The 20,845-nt window shown below is 43.8% G+C and overlaps 1 protein-coding gene across 1 annotated transcript; it reads left to right on the forward strand.

Annotated features, from left to right (window-relative positions):
• The first annotated feature begins 438 nt into the window (after positions 1 to 438).
• Positions 439 to 20,359, forward strand: ankrd24 (ankyrin repeat domain 24). Its single transcript, XM_014169711.3, has 23 exons — positions 439 to 544; positions 1,589 to 1,662; positions 6,665 to 6,795; positions 7,070 to 7,158; positions 7,356 to 7,420; positions 7,519 to 7,576; positions 7,698 to 7,768; positions 7,922 to 8,028; positions 8,656 to 8,825; positions 9,653 to 9,675; positions 9,965 to 10,051; positions 10,181 to 10,282; positions 10,556 to 10,675; positions 10,806 to 10,938; positions 11,464 to 11,642; positions 13,374 to 13,537; positions 13,915 to 14,804; positions 15,913 to 16,223; positions 16,486 to 16,719; positions 17,003 to 17,179; positions 19,413 to 19,586; positions 19,679 to 19,744; positions 19,837 to 20,359. Exons 2-23 carry the CDS (start codon positions 1,627 to 1,629, stop codon positions 19,909 to 19,911), a joined length of 3,462 nt encoding a protein of 1,153 aa, XP_014025186.3. The 5' UTR covers positions 439 to 544; positions 1,589 to 1,626; the 3' UTR covers positions 19,912 to 20,359.
• Positions 20,360 to 20,845: the final 486 nt, after the last annotated feature.

Raw genomic sequence — 20,845 nt, forward strand, 5'->3', positions numbered from 1 at the left:
AGTGATTAGACAATAGAATATATAATAAACAGTAACAGCAGCGTATGTTATGAGTCAAAAGAGTTAGTGCAAAAAAGGTCAACGCTTAGTCACAACACACGTGCCTGCCTGCAAAAGTGCATTGTGAGAAACGTCAGCAGCAGGCGCTCAGCTCGTGCAAGGCAGCAGAAGGCCTGCAGCAATTTCAGCAAATTGCAAATCATTGTTGGCTGACTGCAGCAGCTGTAGTACGGGTTCGACGAGCCAAACCCAATGAATGTAGTTGGTGACGAATGTTTGATCAGAACTTACAACATCAATCAACGTGTCTCAATCAAAATTGTACAGCCAGAAGTACAGAAAAGAGTGAGAGTCTGTACCTGAACAAATGTAAAATCATATTTGAGTACAATGACGCAGTTTTACGTTATCACGCAATGACATCACAACGTCATTTAGCAACAAATCAACCTGCCTCTAGCAACTTACCCTGAAAATTAGTTGGCAACACTGGCGACAGCAGGCGACCGAAGCAACCCCTCCAAGTAACAACCCTCTACACCAGGTATTTATTTATATACCAAGATAATTTAGAGGTATGTAGCCTAATGTGTGTAGGCCTACTACATGCACATTACCTATACATTACCACTTTAGTAATAATCAGTGTGAACTACATGTAGTTCAACTAGTAATTGAACTGCATTTTGCAGTAGCTGGGTGGTAGTTGAACTAAATTCAAATATAAGTAGTGTTTCCAGTAGTTAATACGTTTTTTTTGTCAAGTAGCAGTGTAGCTAACTAGAATACTGGAACTATGCACTACTTTTCATGCAAAAATCAATTCTGGATGAAGTAGGCAATCATTTCCTTTCTTTTTTTGGCATCAGACCTGCCTAATTTTGTGTTTAATATGCTAAATTACACATTCTGTTAACATATGACCTCAAAGTGTCTTGCAATTTGTGGTCTATGACATTACAGATTTACAAAGGATAATTTTTCCCCAAAGTAGTTTGGATGTAGTGAACTACTTTTTCAAAGTAACTTTAGTTAACTAAAATACACATTTTTATTAAGGGTAGCTTTAGTGTAAGCGTAAATTCTTCTCATGTGAAATAATTTGTAGCTTGGTAAACTATATTTTTAGAGTAGCTTCCCCAACACTGATAAAAACTGTAAATGTATTGGTTATGTTTCCCAAAAGGCAAAATGCTTCATAAATTAAACTGAGAATTGGCCTATGTCTCGATGATGGCATTCTAAAAATATGTAAGGCATAATCAATGATGGTCTATGCATTCTATATGGAAAATAATGAACAAAATGGAAGGTGTGTTCCACAATGCACTAGCGGATATACCATGCTGATATACTGTGCATTATATGGAAATAATGCATGCTGTAAAATGCCATTTAAGCCAATCAGAAACTAGTATTTAACAATGCCATGGTATAAATTGTGGTTATCACACAAGAGTCCATCAAACCGGGTATTGTTGTATTTTAGGTAATGCAAAGGGACACCTGTTTGAATGCATGTTAAAATCTAGCAACCCACGTGTTGAAATGCTATGGTGAGTGAAATAATTGGTGTATTTCTTTTCAGAGTTTCACTTTTCTGGATGCAAAGTGCAGTAAGCCAAAATGAAGAACCTCAAGGCAAAATTGAAGAAGAATGAGGTAAGAGTTGGAGAATCTCTCTTACAAAACCATCCAACCATGCACTGATATCTACAATACACTGAGTCAATTTACATTTAGAGTTTGGAGGTGTATTCATGTGCAGTAAAACTTCTTATTCAAACTTTCTTTGAACCTGGTATTGACTGCTATGGGTGGTGCTAGGCTCTTCTTAGGTGGCTGTGTAGGTCCCTGTGCTGACAGACAGTGTGTGTGTGTGTGTGTGTGTGTGTGTGTGTGTGTGTGTGTGTGTGTGTGTAGCTGGGGGGGGGGGGGGGGCACTGAGCTGGATGTCAGTATCACTGAGCAGCAGGGGAGCAGGCCAATCTGCTGTAACCAGAGCTCTCAGGTAGCCTTTAATTATTCAGCCCATACACACACACACACACACACACACACACACACACACACACACACACACACACACACACAAGAATCATTAATTTCCTGCTGTCGTCACCATCTCATTATGCAGGTGGTTTTAATGTGACATGTGAGAGTGAAAATAAAGTAATCAATCCCAAGACAAAAATTCTGTACAAATGTTGTGTATATACTAATGTCTTAAATGTCTATGCAACTGAAGCTGGTTGCGATAGCTATGTGTGGCTATGCTATAGGTTATAGTACAGTTAGCTCTACTGTAAGCTCTGAGTAGAAATGTAACTCCTGTGTGCCTTGACCTGTTTTAGTGAGAGATCCCCATAGCCAGAGTAATATGACTGCTTTGCTGGGGTGTAGCTGAGAGAGAACAGAGTAAGTTATTAATTCATCAATCAATGACTTACCCTCTCACTGGGAGGGATGCTCAGATTTTCATTTAAAGACAGGGAGAGAGTGAGAGAGAAGGGGGTGGGGGAGGGAGAGAAGGGGGATCACACACCATATTGAAGAACCATTTTAGGTTCTAGGTAGAACTCTTTTGAGTTCCATGTAGAACCCTCTGTGGAAAGGGTTCTACATGGAACCCAAATTAGTTCTACCTGGATCCAAAAGGGTTCTACTTAGAACCAAAAGGGGTTCTACAAAGGGTTCTCCGAACTATGGGGCCAAATAACCTCTTTTGATAGCAATTTTTTTTCTAAGACTGTAGCTTATCATCCATCTTAATTTTTCTCACAATGTTGGTCACACACACACACGACACACATAAGCACTCTATAGGGAATAGGACCAGCCTACTTTACTGGTTATTAATGTTGGTATACCCTGTCCTATTTTCTACTAACTTAACCATTTGATACAACGATGTACACTGTACAAAACATTAAGACCCCCCGCCCTCAGAACAGCCTCAATTTGTTGGGGCATGGATTCTTCAAGGTGTTGAAAGCATTCCACAGGGATAATGGCCCATCTTGACTACAATGCTTCCCACAGTTGTGTCAAGTTGACTGGATGTCCTTTGGGTCGTGGACCATTCTTGCTACACACAGGAAACTGTTGAGCGTGAAAAACCCAGCAGCGTTGTAGTTGTTGACACAAACCGGTGCGCCTGGCACCTACTACCATACCCTGTTCAAAGACACTTACACCCTTTGTCAGGCCCATTCACCCTCTGAATGGCACATATTCACAATCCATGTCTCAATTGTCACAAGGCTTAAAAATCTGTCTTTAGCATGTCTCCTCCCCTTCATCTACATTGATCGTGTTGCTGCCATGCTGTGTTATTGTCTTAGGTCTCTCTTTATGTAGTGTTGTGGTGTCTCTCTTGTCGTGATGTTTGTTTTGTCCTACGTTTTTACAGTTGAAGTCGGAAGTTTACATACACTTAGATTGGAGTCATTAAAACTCGTTTTTCAACCACTCCACAAATTTCTTGTTGACAAACTATAGTTTTGGCAAGTTGGTTAGGACATCTACTTTGTGCATGACACAAGTCATTTTACCAACAATTGTTTACAGACAGATTATTTCACTTAGAATTCACTGTATCACAATTCCAGTGGGTCAGAAGTTTACATACACTAAGTTGACTGTGCCTTTAAACAGCTTGGAAAATTCCAGAAAATGATGTCATGCCTTTAGAAGCTTCTGATAGGCCAATTGACATCATTTGAGTCAATTGGATGTGTACCTGTGGATGTATTTCAAGGCCTACCTTCAAACTCAGTGCCTCTTTGCTTGACATCATGGGAAAATCAAAAGAAATCAGGCAAGACCTCAGAAAAAAAATTGTAGACCTCCACAAGTCTGGTTCATTCTTGGGAGCAATTTCCATATGCCTGAAGGTACCACGTTCATCTGTACAAACAATAGTACACAAGTATAAACACCATGGGACCACGCAGCCGTCATACCGCTCAGGAAGGAGACTCATTCTGTCTCCTAGAGATGAACGTACTTTGGTGCGAAAAGTGCAAATCAATCCCAGAACAACAGCAAAGGACCTTGTGAAGATGCTGGAGGAAACGGGTACAAAAGTATCTATATCCACAGTAAAACGAGTCCTATATCGACATAACCTGAAAGGCCGCCCAGCAAGGAAGAAGCCACTGCTCCAAAACCGGCATAAAAAATCCAGACTACGGTTTGCAACTGCACATGGGGACAAAGATCGTACTTTTTGGAGAAATTTCCTGTGGTCTGATGAAACAAAAATAAAACTGTTTGGCCATAATGACCATCGTTATGTTTGGAGGAAAAAGGGGGATGTGTAACGCCCTGGCCATAGAGAGGGGTTTTTGTTCTTTATTTTGGTTAGGCCAGGGTGTTACATTGGGTGGGTGTTCTATGTGCATATTTCTATGTTGGTTTGTTTCATTGATTTTGGCCATGTGGCTTCCAATCAGGCACAGCTGTAGAGTGTTGTTGCTGATTGGGAGTCACACATAAGTGCCTGTTTTTCCGTTGGGGTTTTGTGGGTAATTGTTTCTGTTAGTGTTTTGCACCTGACAGGACTGTTTGGCTGTCGGTTTTCTTATTTTTGTATAGTGTTCTTTCGTCTATTAAATATTAAATGATGAACACTAACTCCGCTGCACCTTGGTCTACTCTCTCTCGCGACAGCCGTTACAGGATGCTTGCAAGCCGAAGAACACCATCCCAACCGTGAAGAATAGGGGTGGCAGCATCATGTTGTGGGGGTGCTTTGCTGCAGGAGGGACTGGTGCACTTCACAAAATAGATGGCATCATGAGGAAGAAAAATAATGTGGATTTATTGAAGCAAGATCTCAAGACATCAGTCAGGAAGTTAAATGGGTCTTCCAAATGAACAATGACCCCAAGCATACTTCCAAAGTTGTGGCAAAATGGCTTAAGGACAACAAAGTCTTGGTATTGGAGTGGCCATCACAAAGCCCTGACCTCAATCCCAGACAAAATTTGTGGGCAGAACTGAAAAGCGTGTGCGAGCAAGGAGACCTACAAACCTGACTCAATTACACCAGCTCTGTCAGGAGGAATGGGCCGCAATTCACCCAAATTATTGTGGGAAGCTTGTGGAAGGCTACCCAAAACGTTTGACCCAAGTTAGCAATTTAAAAGCAATGCTACCAAATATTAATTGAGTGTATGTACACTTCTGACGCACTGGGAATGTGATGAAAGAAATAAAAGGTGAAATAAATAATCCTCTCTTCTATTATTCTGACATTTCACATTCTTAAAATAAAGTGGTGATCCTAACTGACCTAAGAGATGGAATTTTTACTAGGATTAAATGTCAGGAGTTGTGAAAAACTGAGTTTAAATGTATTTGGCTAAGTGTATATAAACTTCCAACTTCAACTGTATATTTAATCCCAGCCCCTGTCCTCGCAGGGTGCCTTTTTTTTCTCTTGGTAGGTCGTCGTTTTGTACACTCGTTGTATAATGCAAACATAAAATGATATAGCAAGAAACGTTATGGCGTTATCTCAGTTTAATAAAATAATAGATTATATTTTTACACTTATTCTGAAAATCAATTTTAATTATGTAAATGGCTGCTATCAGCGTGTCCTCTCTGCCCTACCAGCCCTGTACCAGCCAGCTCTGTTCTCCTCTTTCTGCTGAGCCGTCGTCTGAAACAAATGGACAGCACAGAGAGGGAGAGAGCTGACTGAAACAAATGGACAGACTGTGAGAGGAGTGGGAAGAGAAGACCGTACTAGGCTGGGGTGTGAAATAAGAAGGGCACAGAAAGAGGGAGGTGGTGTGTGTGAGAGAGAGACATTGCGTGCCAGGTTGAGACTGAAGACGGAGAATGTAGGTCCCTGAGAGCATTAACAGCAGTGCAGGAAGAGGGGAGGGTGTTTTGGCTGAGAGAGCAAAGCACTGCATATGGAGAGCTACATTGCTGTGCGACTCAGAGGGCTAGAGCAGTGGTCTTCTGTTTGTACAGGGATGTATAGACTTCATGTTTATGTAGCATCATCATCACGACTTTCCTGTCATACATTTCTTCTGTTCTGGATTGTGCTAGTGGGTTATCGGTTGTCTGTGTAGTTATACTGTGTATTTATGCTTTGTCATTTAGTGCTAAGTTGATGTGCAACTCTGACGGTGTGTTTGAGGCCTGTGGGTAGTTGAGTAGTGTATGTTTGTGTGTGTCAGTATTTTGGTCAGACTGTGGACAGCTCTTTGGCTCTATGGATCGTCAGCTCTGAGCCTGATGAAGCGTTATTTCTGTACTTGTTTCAGCTTACTGGTGGTAGGTATCCCTCTCCGTTTGACCTGAGCTGTCTTTTCATTGTACTTTCTCTCAAAGGGTTACTTTTTTTGGAAAAAAACAGTTGAAAGTGATTTTGTGCACTGTGTGTAATGTTACCATAAAAGCAAGCAGATGGTACTGTATGTCAGTCTTTATTTCACTTTGAGATCCGCAGTATTAGATTTAGTAGTGTGTCATCTAGACCTACTGTATGGTTAGTCATCACTCAGACCTTTGTACAGTGTGTAATCAGATAGGGGGTCAGGGTCTACTCTGTATAGTACAGCATGTACAGTCATTTGGTTAGCTCTGATCAGCCCCAGCTTGTGACCGGGTTATGATCCGTCTGTCCCTGTCCCCTCAGAGCCAGGACTGGAGTAAGAGTGATGAGAGACTACTGCAGGCTGTAGGGCAGAACGAACCTGACAAAGTAGCTGCTCTGATCGTGAAGAAGGGACTCTGCCCCACCAAACTGGATGCAGAGGGGAAGTCAGCGTAAGTACCAAACACTTAGGGACAGTTTCCCTGACACAGGTTAAGCCTAGTCTTGGACTAAGAAGTACTTTCAATGGAGAATCGTTATTGAACTTGCTTGTTAGTCTAGGACTAGGTTTAAATGTGTCCACAAAACGTCCCTTTATGTTCAAACTGTCAGTAAGAGAGGGTAAAGAGTTTAAATATTTTCTACTTTCTTTGTTGTCATTACTAGTGTTGATGATCTTCTTGTTGGTTATATTCATAACCAGTATTGTTATTCTCTTCCTGGTAGGTTCCACCTCTGTGCGTCTCAGGGTCATCTGGACTGTCTGGAGGTCATCCTGGCTCACGGGCCAGACATTAACGTGACAGATGGCTCAGGTAAGAAGACAGTCTCATTCAGTGAACATGTTAACATGTTTAGTGTCACTGAGTGCCAAGGTAATGCTTTGTGGCTATAATTGGTCAAAACAACATTCAAAGTTGATTATCTCAATTATAACATGCTCTCTTGCGATTTGTTTTTGTTAATTCATTCATTCCCTCTCTCGCTTGGTGATGGCCTTATCAACTTCAAGGCTTCAGTGCCATTCACCTAGCAGCCAAGAACGGCCAGCCTGAGTGCCTGAAGAGACTATTACAGGTACAGCAGACAGACATAGTTAACATTTCAACGATACATGGAAAATAAGGTATGCAGTTATCATACATTTTTGGTGAATACGTCTCATACTCCCACAGGAGAGATTGCCTGTAGATTCCACAGACAGCTTTGGTCAGACAGCGTTGCATCACGCAGGTATGCAATGCCCTAGCGATAATGCAATTGATTACAGCACCATCTGTGTAACACTGTAAACAACCCAACCCTTTTATACCTTCCATTTGTCTACCTATGGTGTCTCCCCATCTTCCTGCAGCTGTGAGCGGCTGCTTGTCCTGCACTGAGACTCTGTGGAACTTTAAGGCCAGTCTGGATGCCCAGGATGGGGTAAGTGGCGTAGGCTTTAGACTGCCTCTGTACAGCAACAATCACCAAGCCAGGTCCTGGAGAACTACAGGGTGGGCAGGGTTTTGTTACAGCCAAGCACTAAAATGTGATTCAATCAACCATGTTAAGCCATTGTGGTCTTGTCTATCTCAGGATGGGTTGAGCCCGCTGATCCTAGGAGCCCACATGAGCAGAGTGGAGCTGTGTGCTTTCCTGTTGGACAGAGGGGCCAACCCCAACATACAGGACAACCAGGGCAGGTAATTCAACATTAGATTGACTTATGCAAGACAAACTGTGAACACAACTGAAAGGTCAAGTTCACTTTGTTTTTGTAAAGAACATGTTAGGTGTCCAGACAATGTTTTTGCGATTTCACTTGGTTTTGAGAAACTTACCCCACCAGCAATATACTTCCTCATGCTCTTTCTGCTGTTGCAGGGGCAGAGAAACATGAACAAAGGCTCCATAAACCCAATACATTTCCGTGGTCGAACACACACAGGTTTTCTCGTTCCCATTGTGGTGATACGGGAAACGAGAAAGAACGTACACGGAAATGTATCGCTCGAGTCCAACAAAATGGAATATAACGTTGCGGATAAAGTTTGGAATTACAAAATGTCATATGTACAATATCTAAAGACCTGCATCACTATACTGAGAGCATTGCCATTTCTAAAAGGATGTATTTGGGTGTTTTTGGAGCCTTTGTTGCGGTTTGATCTCTGCCTGAAACTGTAGAACGAGCATGAGGAAGTCTATCACTGGTGGGGTAAGTTTCCCGAAACCAAAGTGAAATTTCCAAAAAGGGTCTGGACACATTCCATTTGCATCAAACATAGAGATTTGGTGAAAAAAAGTATGTCCTGGTTTTTGTGTTGTAGGTCAGCCCTGATGCTGGCCTGTGAGAGTGACAGTGCAGAGACAGTGGAGGTGTTGCTAAGGGGGGGGGCTAACCCACAGCTGGCCGACGCCTTCAGACACGACGCAGCCCACTACGGCGTAACCGCCGGCAACCAGCGGATCGCACAGCTTCTGCAGAACTGTCTTCCAGGTAACCCACGGTAACCTCTTGATGTCTCACCTGCTGACTGAAGCAGGTTTGGGCTCAATTCCTTTTAAATTTGGATTTTTGTTTAGTTGGAACTTCAATCCATTTCTTGACTGAACTGACTTGAAATTAAATTGAGCGCAATCTTGCTCTGCTACCCTTTAAGCCCAGTCTGGGGCTTCATTCTGGGCCCTGGTAGAATGGTGGATATAATTATAATTGATAGAACAGACCACATTCCCTGCTGGTTATACCAGGGGCCATATTTGGTGTACAATTTCAAATGTTCAATTAATTAGTATTGCCAACTACTACAACACTTTGTATGCTATTTAATGTACTGTACCAGAATCCATGGAGCATAATCCTTTCTATCAGTTGTACTTTTATGGCCTGGTCTATGGCCCTACTCTGGTCCCCCAGGAAATGGCTGTAATGTGAGGAAGTGGATGAAGTAAAGGGGACAGCTGGGGGTAATTGTAAAAGCCTGAAACAGAGAGGCTTGCTGCACTTTTATCTTCAAACAAAGGCTTGGTGATTTACGAAAAACAGATGTGTGCTTCGTTTGAAATGGAGATGAATGGAACAGATCAGTGCCTGAAATGTCTCTGATGTATCTGTGATATATGAGGACTCTTGTGTCTTACAGTAGGGCTGTTGTTTGGTGTTATACTGAGTGCTACGATATATAGGAGGATTTTTATGGGCTGGTATGCTGTTTAGCTATAACTACAGTGTGTATGTGCGTGTGCGTGCATGCGCGTGTATTGAATCTCAATGGACCAGAGGTTAAAAGGATTTGCCGTTTGTCTCTCCCCATGCATACATAGCCACTGAGGGCAACGGCGAGGAGGTAACTGACCACTCAGCTTTCCATTTTCACTCACTACACATTCAGTACATGTGAAAACACAACTATTTCTAGATTGTACATAATAGAATTTACAACATAAGAAGGAACACCAACTTCTTATCCCATTTTCAATCTACAACATCTTTTGAACAACAACAGCTGAAGTAACATCACACATTAAAAGCTAATTTCACAACGTTTTGGGCTACAGTACTGCCTGGCTTTGCTTTTGTCCTTGCTGCTATTTCTCTCCTGTTTTCCTGTTCCTTCTGCTTGTCTGTGTCTCCAGAGGCAGCCCCCACCTCCCCCTCCTCTGCCAGGGGGGACCACCCCCCGCAAGAGGAAAGCCCCTCCTCCACCTCACTCCCCTCCCCAGGTACGAGGCTAACTCCAGAGATGGATGGCACAGTTTTTACAAAATACTTTCTATATGATTCTTACTAACTCTAACTTATGCTAGGCTGTGATGATCATAATCATACTAACTTTAATAACGATGTTCCAGGACTCTCCATCCCTGCCTTCTCCTGCCCCCCAGAGCTCTCCTCCCCCTGCCTCTCCCTCAGCTCAGTCTCCAGAGACACGGCGCTCTAATCAGGCCAACCTCGTGAGTTACTTCCCCTGCCACGGCATACTGTCTGCATAGCACCCTAAGCATATAGGAGATAGAATAGGCTTATATTTATGGTATACAACACAACTCAATTCAAAGGATTCATCTTTAGATATCAATTTTGAAGAGCAGTATTCATGACTAAAGTAACAGACAATACATAGTGAATCACTATCTACTGTATTCAATTTGAGACTGCTAATGAGTACGGTGCTGCTGTTTGACTGTGATACCACTGATATGCATTTCCTTGTGTGTGTCTGTGAGACGGAGAATGAGGAGGTTTTTGAGGAGATCCGAAGGCTGCGTCTGGAAAGGAGGCGTCTGCTCCAGAAGATTAAAGGTCTGGAGCAGCAGCACAACAGCGCACCCACTGACCTGGAGGAGGTACTGCATGCACGGTTCATTTCCCAGTCTGAGATCAAGCTCAAACCCCCTTCCTTGGAAACGTCTCATATATCTGAAAGGATGTTAGAAATCTGGTAATAGCTGTGCCCTCACTGTCTCCCTGTGCTAGCTGACCCAGCTGAGAGAGTGTCTGGAACAGGCGGAGGCAGAGCGGGACAGGCTACAGACTGAGCTGGAGGAGCTGAAGGCAGGTCAGGTGATCGGAGCCAGTGACTCAGATGATGACATACTGGACTTCCCAGGTGTGTGTGGGGGGAGAGAGGGAATACTGCTAGCAAATTGTTACAGATGCCGTATCTTAATTTTTGTCCCAGTTTCTTAAAAATAATCCTGCAGCAACAGGAAATGTGGATTATAATGAATGGACATTGTTTTGTAGGGCTTAATACATTTTTTGTTAGGGCAAATGTAGGTCAAGGTCGCAATTGTAAATGAGAACTTGTTCTCAACTTGCCTACCTGGTTAAATAAAGGTGAAATAAAATCATGTATGAAATAAAGAGGAATTTACAAACTTTGAAAGCCTTTTTAAACCCCAAATATACTACAAGCTTGCATTTCCTGCAACAACAGGATGATCAAATTAAGATACGGCATTTGTATATTTGTTAAATGGACCAAATGTTGGACTAAGTTGTATAACCCTAATGAGTCATACATCATAACTAGATGATGCATTTCACTCAAATTCTACTGCCATGGTAATGGCTGATGTTTTGCAATGTGTTTGACAAAATATGACATTGATTTACCCCGTATATCTTGAAGTTGCTGAGAAGCTGCTCTCCAGGTGGTCCAGAGAGTCTCCCTCTGCTCTGGACGAGGAGGAGGCACACTCCCCCAACTCCACCTCTCCTCGTCCTGCAGACCCAGACACTGTGGCTGAGCTATGCAGACAGGTGGATGAGCTGACCTCACAGAACCAGGAGCTGGTCCTCAAAGTGCAGGTAAGAACACACACACACACACACACACACACACATACACGCCATCAGCTGATTCATTGATAAAAATGGGGTAATCAAAAGGTAATCCAGACCAGAGAAGTCCCAGTCAGCAGATGATGATGATGATGCACTGGTTCAAGGATGGCTGAACAGCGTCAGATTGGACCGTTTGTCATATTACCACTTTATAGGTCTATGATGAAGCAGTACCCAGGTATAAATAGAATAATAGCATCACACAGAGGTGCAGGCTTTCTTCACTAACTGGGTCATGGTCTGTACAAGTAGACAGAATTAGGACAAAGGGTTACAGCCAATGATGTATAGAGCAACAATTTCAACGATTTTACTTAGTTACAGTTCATATAAGGAAATCAGTCAATTGAAATAAATTCATTAGGCCCTAATCTATGGATTTCACATGACTGGGCAGGGGCGCAGCCATTGGCCCACCCACTTGGGAGCCAGGCCCACCCACTGGCGAGCCAGGCCCAGCCAATCAGAATGAGTTTTTCCCTACAAAAGATCTTGATTACGGACAGAAATACTCCTCAGTTTCATCATCTGTCCAGGTGGCTGGTCTCAGACGATACCGCAGGTGAAGAAGCCGGATGTGGAGGTCCTGGGCTGGCGTGGTGAAACGTGGTCTGCGGTTGTGAGGCCCTTTTACTGCCAAATTGGAGGCGGTGTATAGTAGAGCAACAGCTCTGGTGGACATTCCTGCAGTCAGCATGCCAATTGCACGCTCCCTCAAAACTTGAGACATCTGTGGCATTGTGCTGTGTGACAAAACTGCACATTTTAGAGTGGCCTTTTATTGTCCCCAGCACAAGGTGCACCTGTGTAATGATCATGCTGTTTAATCCGCTTCTTAATATGCCACACTTGTCAGGGGGATGGATTATCTTGGTAAAGGAGAAATGCTCACTGACAGGGATGTAAACAAATTTGTGCACAAAATATGAGAGAAATAAGCTTTTTGTGTGTGTGGAACATCTTTTATTTTAGCTCATGAAACATGGGACCAACATTTTACATATTTTTATTCAATGTATTTAAACCCTGGATTGCTGATGCTATGTATTGGCTATTGAGAGGCTTTGAAGCCACTGGTCGCCCATATTGACACTCCCCAGTACGTAACAGTCCTCCATAGGCATGAATGGAATTCTACAGTATTTCAATTAAATGTTTAAAGGTCAAAATTACATGTGTTTTTTTTTTGTTGTAGTGGGGACAGTAACATCTCTAAAAATTATACTTTCAGGGATGTTTTAATATATTTTGTATTTTTTTATTTGTATTAAGGTGTCTGTAATAGAATAAATGTGGCAAAAACTAATGTAGACATTAATAAATAGATTTCTATAGCTTCCTAACTATTTTTTACAATGGTGAGGGCGTGCCAAGATGGAGGCACAGTGGCTTCAACACAACGCCTCCTATCAGCCATCTAGTGTACTGAAAATATAAATCATTGGTTATAACCAGGCTACTATTGGAGGGTTTGTCTGGGACTGTGTGTGAGGGGCAGCAGGGGTGGTGGTACAGCACAGAAGCTAACTATGAAGCTGTCATGAAGGAAGAGGAGAGGAAGCAGTTCTGTGAATGTGGACCTAAAATTGTGACATAAAAATAGGATGCTTGACTTGAGATACACATTACAACTGTTAGCGAAGAAAGAAAACCCTTACTGATTATTTCTGTACTGTGATTTTGTGTGGTTTGCAGATGCTGGAGATGTTTGAGAAGGATGACCCTGACATGCAGACAACCGGCCCAGACTTTGTCCCCACGGCTCTGTATGACTCCCTCAGGAAGGAGTTTGAAGCTCTACAGGAGCGCTACTGCCAGGCCCAGGCTTCAGCTGAGGCCTCCAGCATGGCGGGAGAGGGGTAAGGATTATCACCCACAACACCAGCCCCGCTGTATACCCTCTGGGTAAGAGTATCTGCTAAATTACTAAAATGTCACATTTACATCACTCACTAAGGTTAGAGTTCAATTTGGTGCCCTGGGGTGGAGTTCAATTTGGTGCCCTGGGGTAGTCCACCCCAGGGCACTACAGTAATATATAAACATGGACACCCCCAGAAGGCTTCAACATATTAACACTGGTCCAGTCCTATTTTAGAGTCTTTAAGCCCACTATTTAAGAGTCAATATGTAATTTGAACCCTGCCAGCCACAGTATTGTAATTGAAGATTCTAACACAATAGGTAAGCCTCTCACTTCACTTCAGTTCTGATGTTTATTTTTGTTCACCTCCAGGTGTGAGGTGGCGGGAGGAGGAGAGGGAGAGACAGCGGCAGAGGAGAAGGAGGGGACAGAGGGGAAGGGGACGGAGGATGAGAGCAGTAAGGAGCTGAGGGAGAGGCTGTGTGGCAAGGAGAAACAGCTGGCCCACTCCCAGTCTGAGCTGGAGGAGCTGAGAGAACAGGTGCACCTGGAGGTATATTCTGGGGAACAGGCAGGGGGAATGGGGGGTGAGAGAGAGACCCCCAGGGGCAGCGGCGAGGTGGTGAGCCTGGAGACGCAGCAGCTGAGAGAGAGGGTGAGGGAGCTGGAGGAGGCGCTGAAAGAGAGAGAGGGACAAGGAGAGGGACAGAGGGAGGAAGCGGGCCTGAGGGAGGTAGAGGGGGAGGGACAGAGGGAGGGAGAGGGGGAGAGCGCAGAGGACAATGACACAGTCAAACAGCTGAGAAAGAAAGTTGAGGAACTACAGGCAGTCCTGGAAGAGAAAGGGACAGAAAAAGAGTTTGAAAAGGAGGACGGAGGAGGGGAGAGTGAGAGGGTGAGGAGCCTCAGGGAGAGGGTGAGCGAACTGGAGGCCACCCTGGCGGAGAGCAAAGAGTCAGGGAGAGCTGGGGGAGGGAGAGAGAAAGTGGTAGAGTCAGACGGAGAGGTGTTGCTGAGGCTCCAGGGCCGTGTGGTGGAGCTGGAGAGGGAGCTGAGGGACTGTGTTCCCCGTTCGGAGATGGACGAGGTGCAGGTGACCCTGGGTCTGCAGTGTGAGCAACTGGCCAGGGAGAGGTCCGAGGCCAGCCTGAGACTGAACGAGGCCCTACTGGAGCTGGACAGACTACGGTCCCCCAGCCCCAAACACTGTCAGGGAGATGAGGAAGAGAGGTCGGAAGGGTCAGAGCCCTCCATTACATCAGGTGTGTTTTTCCCTGGTGTCAACCTGGTGTCCTGTTACTAATCAGGTTTCCATCCAACCATTTCATGCAGATGAATTACCTGATGCATGAAAAAAGTAATGACCGGGCTGTTGGAAACAGGAAATGCCGGAACAATTTCATAATTGTCTGCAGACAATTTGTTTGTTCGACATTGTGGGTTCTTTTTATGTCTGTAAAATTGATTATGCAAAAAACATCAGAGGAAAAGCCTTTATGCATAAATATTGATATAATAACCATCATATCGAAATGAACTTGGAGTCACACAATGATATGTTGTGTGACTCGGTTTATTGCAGTTTATTAGGCTACAGATTAAATAAGTTATGATGAACTTCATAAGGTTGGTGAAAGTTCAGGGTGATGAGCTTGATGCTCATTTCCAATAAATATCGAGGGTCTTATTCTGGTGACATGATGATTGATGCTGGGCTGCCGTTTGACCCCCCAAAATGATCTTGCTTTTATCCATAATAATCTCATCATGTAGACTAGCCTACCAGCACTGTATCTGTGAGCTGTTGGCTAGAGCACTTTGTGAAAAAAAACCTTGATAGAGTTGAAAATGCGATGGAAACCCATTTAACTTTAACCGCAAAAGTTATTTTCATGTGCACTACTTGATCACGCACAGCCTTTTATCTGCAACAAGTCAGTGTGATGAAAACACATCTCTGGTGGGAAATATTTGCATGAAATCTGTCGCCAATTGGATGGAAACCTAGCTACTCCGCTATTATAATGATCTCTGTCACTTATCAAAAAATGTTGCTCACTTTGGGGCATAAGGACAAATTATTTTACTGTAGTTAATTAGTGGTAAGCTGTAAATAACTAGTTTATAACCATTAATTTGCTTTTATGTCTCATTTGCTTTCACTTCCAACTGGGCACACACTGGTTAAATCAACGTTGTTTCCACATTATTTCAATGAAATTATATTGAACCAATGTGGAAGAGATGTTGAATTAACATCTGAGCCCAGTGGGTTCTGTCCAATCAGAGCTCTTTCTTAGCTTTGCGTGGTGATACTTCTCACCAATAAGAGCACTCTCTACATCTGTAATATTTCTTCTCTAATATCAGAGCTCTCCCTGAGACGGGTGAGGGAGGAACTGGAGGTGGCTAGGCAGGAAGCAGCTCAGGCTCCGGACTGTCTGTGTGCGGAGCGCAAGGGTCGGTCTCAGGACACCCTCCACCTGAGACATGCAGTATCCCTGTCCCAACACACAGAGGCGCTGACGGCTCTGTCGGAGCAGCTGGCCCAGACAGCCCAGGAACTGCAGGCGGAGAGGGCTTTGCGATGCCACGCCCAGACAGAAACGGCCAGGTTGGAGGCCCAACTACAGGCCACACAACAGGACCTTATATCCTGGGAGGAGCATGACAAAGTTAAGGTTAGCTTCAAATGGTATTCTAGCAAATAACAAGAATGAGCTGTCATACTACTTTGACGTCCTAAGTGAATGGACATTAGGCTTTTATAAAAAAATCTACAAATTGTAGATAAAAATCATGGGGTTGTGCAATCAATATAATTTGGCACTAATAACAACCCCTCCGTCATCATGTATGACCCAAAATCAATTACTGTTACCTACAGTAAAAGTACTAGGAAAGCACCCTCACGTTGTGTGTGTTGTCTCTGCTGTGTGTCAGGCGGAGCTGCAGCGCTCCCTGCAGGCCAGTGAGAACAGTGCAGCGGAGGCCAAGGAGGCTTTGAGTGTGAAGGAGACAGAGCTGAGAGACCTGAGGTCCCAGAAGGCTGTGGAACAGGGCCTGGTGTCCAAGGAGGACCACGAGTCCCAGCGCCTCTCACTGCAGGCCGAGATCAACGCATTCACCGCCCAATTCAACAACCTCACACGCAATCACCAGAAGACTTGCACCGAGGTGTGTGTGTTGTATTTGTTCCTGTTCACCAAAATACAGAGAATTTTAACAAAATTAGAGACTGAAACCTTAACTCAAGAGTTAACCACAAGCCACATGCTACTGACTACACATTGGACTGATGTGCACCAGGGTTTCCTTTCTCCTAGCATTAGTTATGTGTGTGTACTATACAGTAGCTCCTTGCCGTTTTTCCTTTCATGGCCATTGACGTGCTCTCCCTCCTCCCCTTGTCTTTATCTCTCCTCACTCCCCCCTCTCTCCCCTGACTCCCTCCCAACAGGTGTTCCAGGTGCAGCGTGAGGCTCTGTTTAATAAGAGTGAGTGTCAGGTGGCCGAGGCTCAGCTGGCCACGGCGCAGCAGCAGCTGGCTGACCTGCAGGCCCAGTCCAGCCACGTCCAGGAGCTCCAGAAAGACATCCAGGACTCCCAGGCCCTGGTCAAGGAGAAGGACCGCAAGGTAAGACTGAGACACAAATGATAGAAGTAAAATTTAGCAACACTGTCCTTTATTCAAAATCAACCTCTAGCCCCTCCCCCTTCGCCTGGCTACCCATCCACATCACTCTGGTCAAACACCACACCAACTAACATTTATTCTACACGAGGAGTCTGGATTTGATCTCCTCCCCGACGACTTTTCGAATGCGAACACATTCAAACAATTCTGATTGGTCCCAAAAACCGATGGGTTGGGCTAGAGCCTGAACACACTTGTGAAAGCGGCATTTCGGAAATAGAAATTGCCTTTGATATTCTGATTGGTTACAGACAATCCAATCGCTGATGACTTGTTTTGTACAACGCCCCTCACTTTGACGTCAGCAGAAACAGCTTCTACAGTGGCGGTCTCCGACTGAATGTACAGTGCATTCGGAAAATATTCAGACCCCTTGACTTTTTCCACATTTTGTTACGTTACAGCCTTATTCTAAAATGTATAAAATCATTTTTTCCCCTCATCAATCTACACACAATACCCCATAATGTTTTTTAGACATTTTTGCACATTTTATAAAACATAAAAACTGAAACATGACATTTACATAAGTAGTCAGACCCTTTACTCAGAACTTTGTTAAAGCACCTTTGGCAGTGATTTGAGTCTTCTTGGGTATGACGCTACAAGGTTGGCACACCTGTATTTTGGGAGTTTCTCCAATTATTCTCTGCAGATCCTTTCCAGCTCTGTCAGGTTGGATGGGGAGCGTCGCTGCACAGCTATTTAGGTCTCTATTCAGGTCTCTCCAGAGATGTTTGATCGGGTTCAAGTCCGGTCTCTGGCTGGGCCACTCAAGGACATTCAGAGACTTATTCCGAAGCCACTCCTGTGTTGTCTTGGCTGCCCCAGTCTGAGGTCCTGAGCGCTCTGGAGCAGATTTTCATCAAGAATCTCTGTGTACTTTGCTCCGTTCATCTTATCCTCGATCCTGACTAGTCTCCCAGTCCCTGCTACTGAAAAACATCCCCATAGCATGATGCTGCCACCACCATGCTTCACCGCAGGGATGGTGCTATGTTTCCTCCAGATGTGATGCTTGTCATTCAGGCCAAAGAGTTCAATCTTGGTTTCATTAGACCAGAGAATCTTGTTTCTTATGGTCAGAGAGTCTTTAGGTGCCTTTTGGCAAACTCCAAGCGACCACTCTACTATAAAGGCCTGATTGGGGGAGTGCTGTTACCTGCAGAGATGGCTGTCCTTCTGGAAGTTATTCCTATCTCCCCAGAGGAACTCTGGAGCTCTGTTAGAGTGACCATTGGGTTCTTGGTCACCTCCCTGACCAAGGCTCTTCTCCCCCGATTGCTCAGTTTGGCCGGGCGGCTAGCTCTAGGAAGTCTTGGTGGTTCCAAACTTCTTCCATTTAAGAATGATGGAGGCAACTGTGTTCTTGGGGACATTCAATGCTGCATAAATGTTTTGGTACCCTTCCCCAGATCTGTGCCTCAACAAAATTCTGCCTCTGAGCTTTACGGACAATTCCTTCAACCTCATGGCTTGGCTTTTGCTCTGACATGCACTGTCAACTGTGGGACCTTATATAGACAGGTGTGTGCCTTTCCAAATTTTGTCCAATCAATTGAATTTACCACAGGTGGACTCCAATCAAGTTGTAGAAACATCTCAAGGATGATCAATGGAAACGGGATGCTCCTGAGCTCAATTTCAAGTCTCATAGCAAAGGGTCTGAATACTTATGTAAATAAGGTATTTCTGTTTTTTATATGTATGTATGTATGTATGTATGTATGTATGTATGTATGTATGTATGTATGTATGTGCAAACATATATATGCAAACATTTCTAAAAACATTTTTTCGCTTTGTCATTATGGGGTACTGTAGATTGATGAGGGAAAAAACAATCGAATCCATTTTAGAATAAGGCTGTAACGTCACAAAATGTGGAAAAAGACAAAGGGTCTGAATACTTTCCAAATGCACTGCATGTCGCGATAGAGCAGCGGAATTACATTCAGTATGAGTCGTCAGGCAACCTACCCCCTGACACTTCTTCCAGATCTTAAGGGTTAGGTTCCTTGCCCTCTGGGAAGCTGGGTTCCATATTGCTATACACTCCTTTATATCTACACATAGTGCTTAAGAGTGAGGGCATGAGTGTGATTTGAATTGAGAAAATGACCTTTGGAAATGAAGGGATCTATGATCTCCCTTCCTCCCTTGTTGTGTGTAGATAATTGAGCTGTCTAAGGAAGTGTTCTGTCTGAAGGAGGCTGTGGAGGCTCTGAGTCCTCCTCTGGGCTTTTCCTCCTCCTCTCACTCCCAGTCTGAGAGAGTCCACCCTGGGAACCCTGGCCAGCAGGTGTCACTGCAGAACAGAGTGGCTGTACTCTCCAAGGAAATCCAAGTGAGGGCACCAATGAGCCAAAATAAATACCTTTATTCACGTTCATGGTTAAAAGACTGCTTGAGCATACTGTACTCTATATGTTATTACAGGATTGGAAACGAACGCACAGACAAGTCATAGCTGTGTACCGATCCCACCTACTGGCTGCTGTCCAGGTAAGTACTCTATGCACTTTTGTAGAAGACATATCAGTATAGGGTCAGTGCAAAATGAATTGTTGTGTAGACTTGTGTTGCATCTTCCTCAGGGCCGGATGGACGAGGAGGTACAGGGTCTGTTACTTCAGATCCTCAGCATGTCACACAAGGACCAGGGACACTGACCCCGCAGGCAGGCAGGCAGGCAGGCAGGCAGGCAGGCAGGCAGGCAGGCAGGCAGGCAGACAGACAAGACAGAGAATACTCACTGTACACTGGAAGACACAACAGGCCATGGGATCCAGCACTGTACTGTACCATCTACTAACTACAGAATATGTACACACTTACTGAAAGCAGCTGGTCTGTTCTGGAGACAGCTGCATACAATACAATACAGTACAGTACGTGTAGCCTTAGATAGACATCAAGGCTAACCCATTTATGACTCGCATTGAACTGGATATGCATGGACAAGTATGGTTTTCTGGTATCAGAAAGAGAAATGTCTGTATAGAGATGTACTTGTATTGAATAACAAGAATGTATCCCTTGTCTCTTGAGCCTACTGATTGTATGACTGATTGTATTTTGTATGATATTCTTACAGTAAAGATATAGAAAGAAACCAAACTCCTGCCTCTACCTCATTGTTTATTTGTTGAACATTTGTTGGATGAATAAAAGCTCAAAGGTGATGCTTTCCATCTATTCCCTTGATCTATTTTAGGCTAGGTCAGGGAAATCAGGGGTCGGGCAATTCCATGGTAACGGAATTGCACAGAGACTCTGATTTTTCACTTAAAATGTATTCCAAACAAAAACCATTGATTTAAAAGTTTAACAAACCATACAACTAATTTTAACAATTTACACTGACAATTTATAAAACATTTACTGGAAGAACTTTGCAGACACAAAGTTTGGTAAGAGAAATTTTGTAAAATCTCCCATTTTCTTGTGTCCAAGTTTTCCCAAAACTGTTAAATATCTGCTCTGAATTAAGATTCAAGATGTTGGCAGAAAGAATGGGTGTCAGCTATGTCATGACACATTGAAGTTGAAAAAATATATTTTGGTTATTGAACTACACTAAGTGAAGTGGATTTACAACCGGTA

This window comes from Salmo salar, chromosome 23, assembly GCF_965601325.2.
Source record: "Salmo salar chromosome 23, fSalSal1, whole genome shotgun sequence".
Classification (NCBI taxonomy): domain Eukaryota; kingdom Metazoa; phylum Chordata; class Actinopteri; order Salmoniformes; family Salmonidae; genus Salmo; species Salmo salar.

Excerpts from the sequence above, each read along its gene's own strand:
- ankrd24 (XM_014169711.3), top strand. The coding sequence starts at position 1,627 with ATGAAGAACCTCAAGGCAAAATTGAAGAAGAATGAG. Across the intron at positions 7,421-7,518 it reads GCCTGAAGAGACTATTACAG|GAGAGATTGCCTGTAGATTC; the intron begins GTACAGCAGACA and ends ATACTCCCACAG. Across the intron at positions 8,826-9,652 it reads TCTGCAGAACTGTCTTCCAG|CCACTGAGGGCAACGGCGAG; the intron begins GTAACCCACGGT and ends ATGCATACATAG.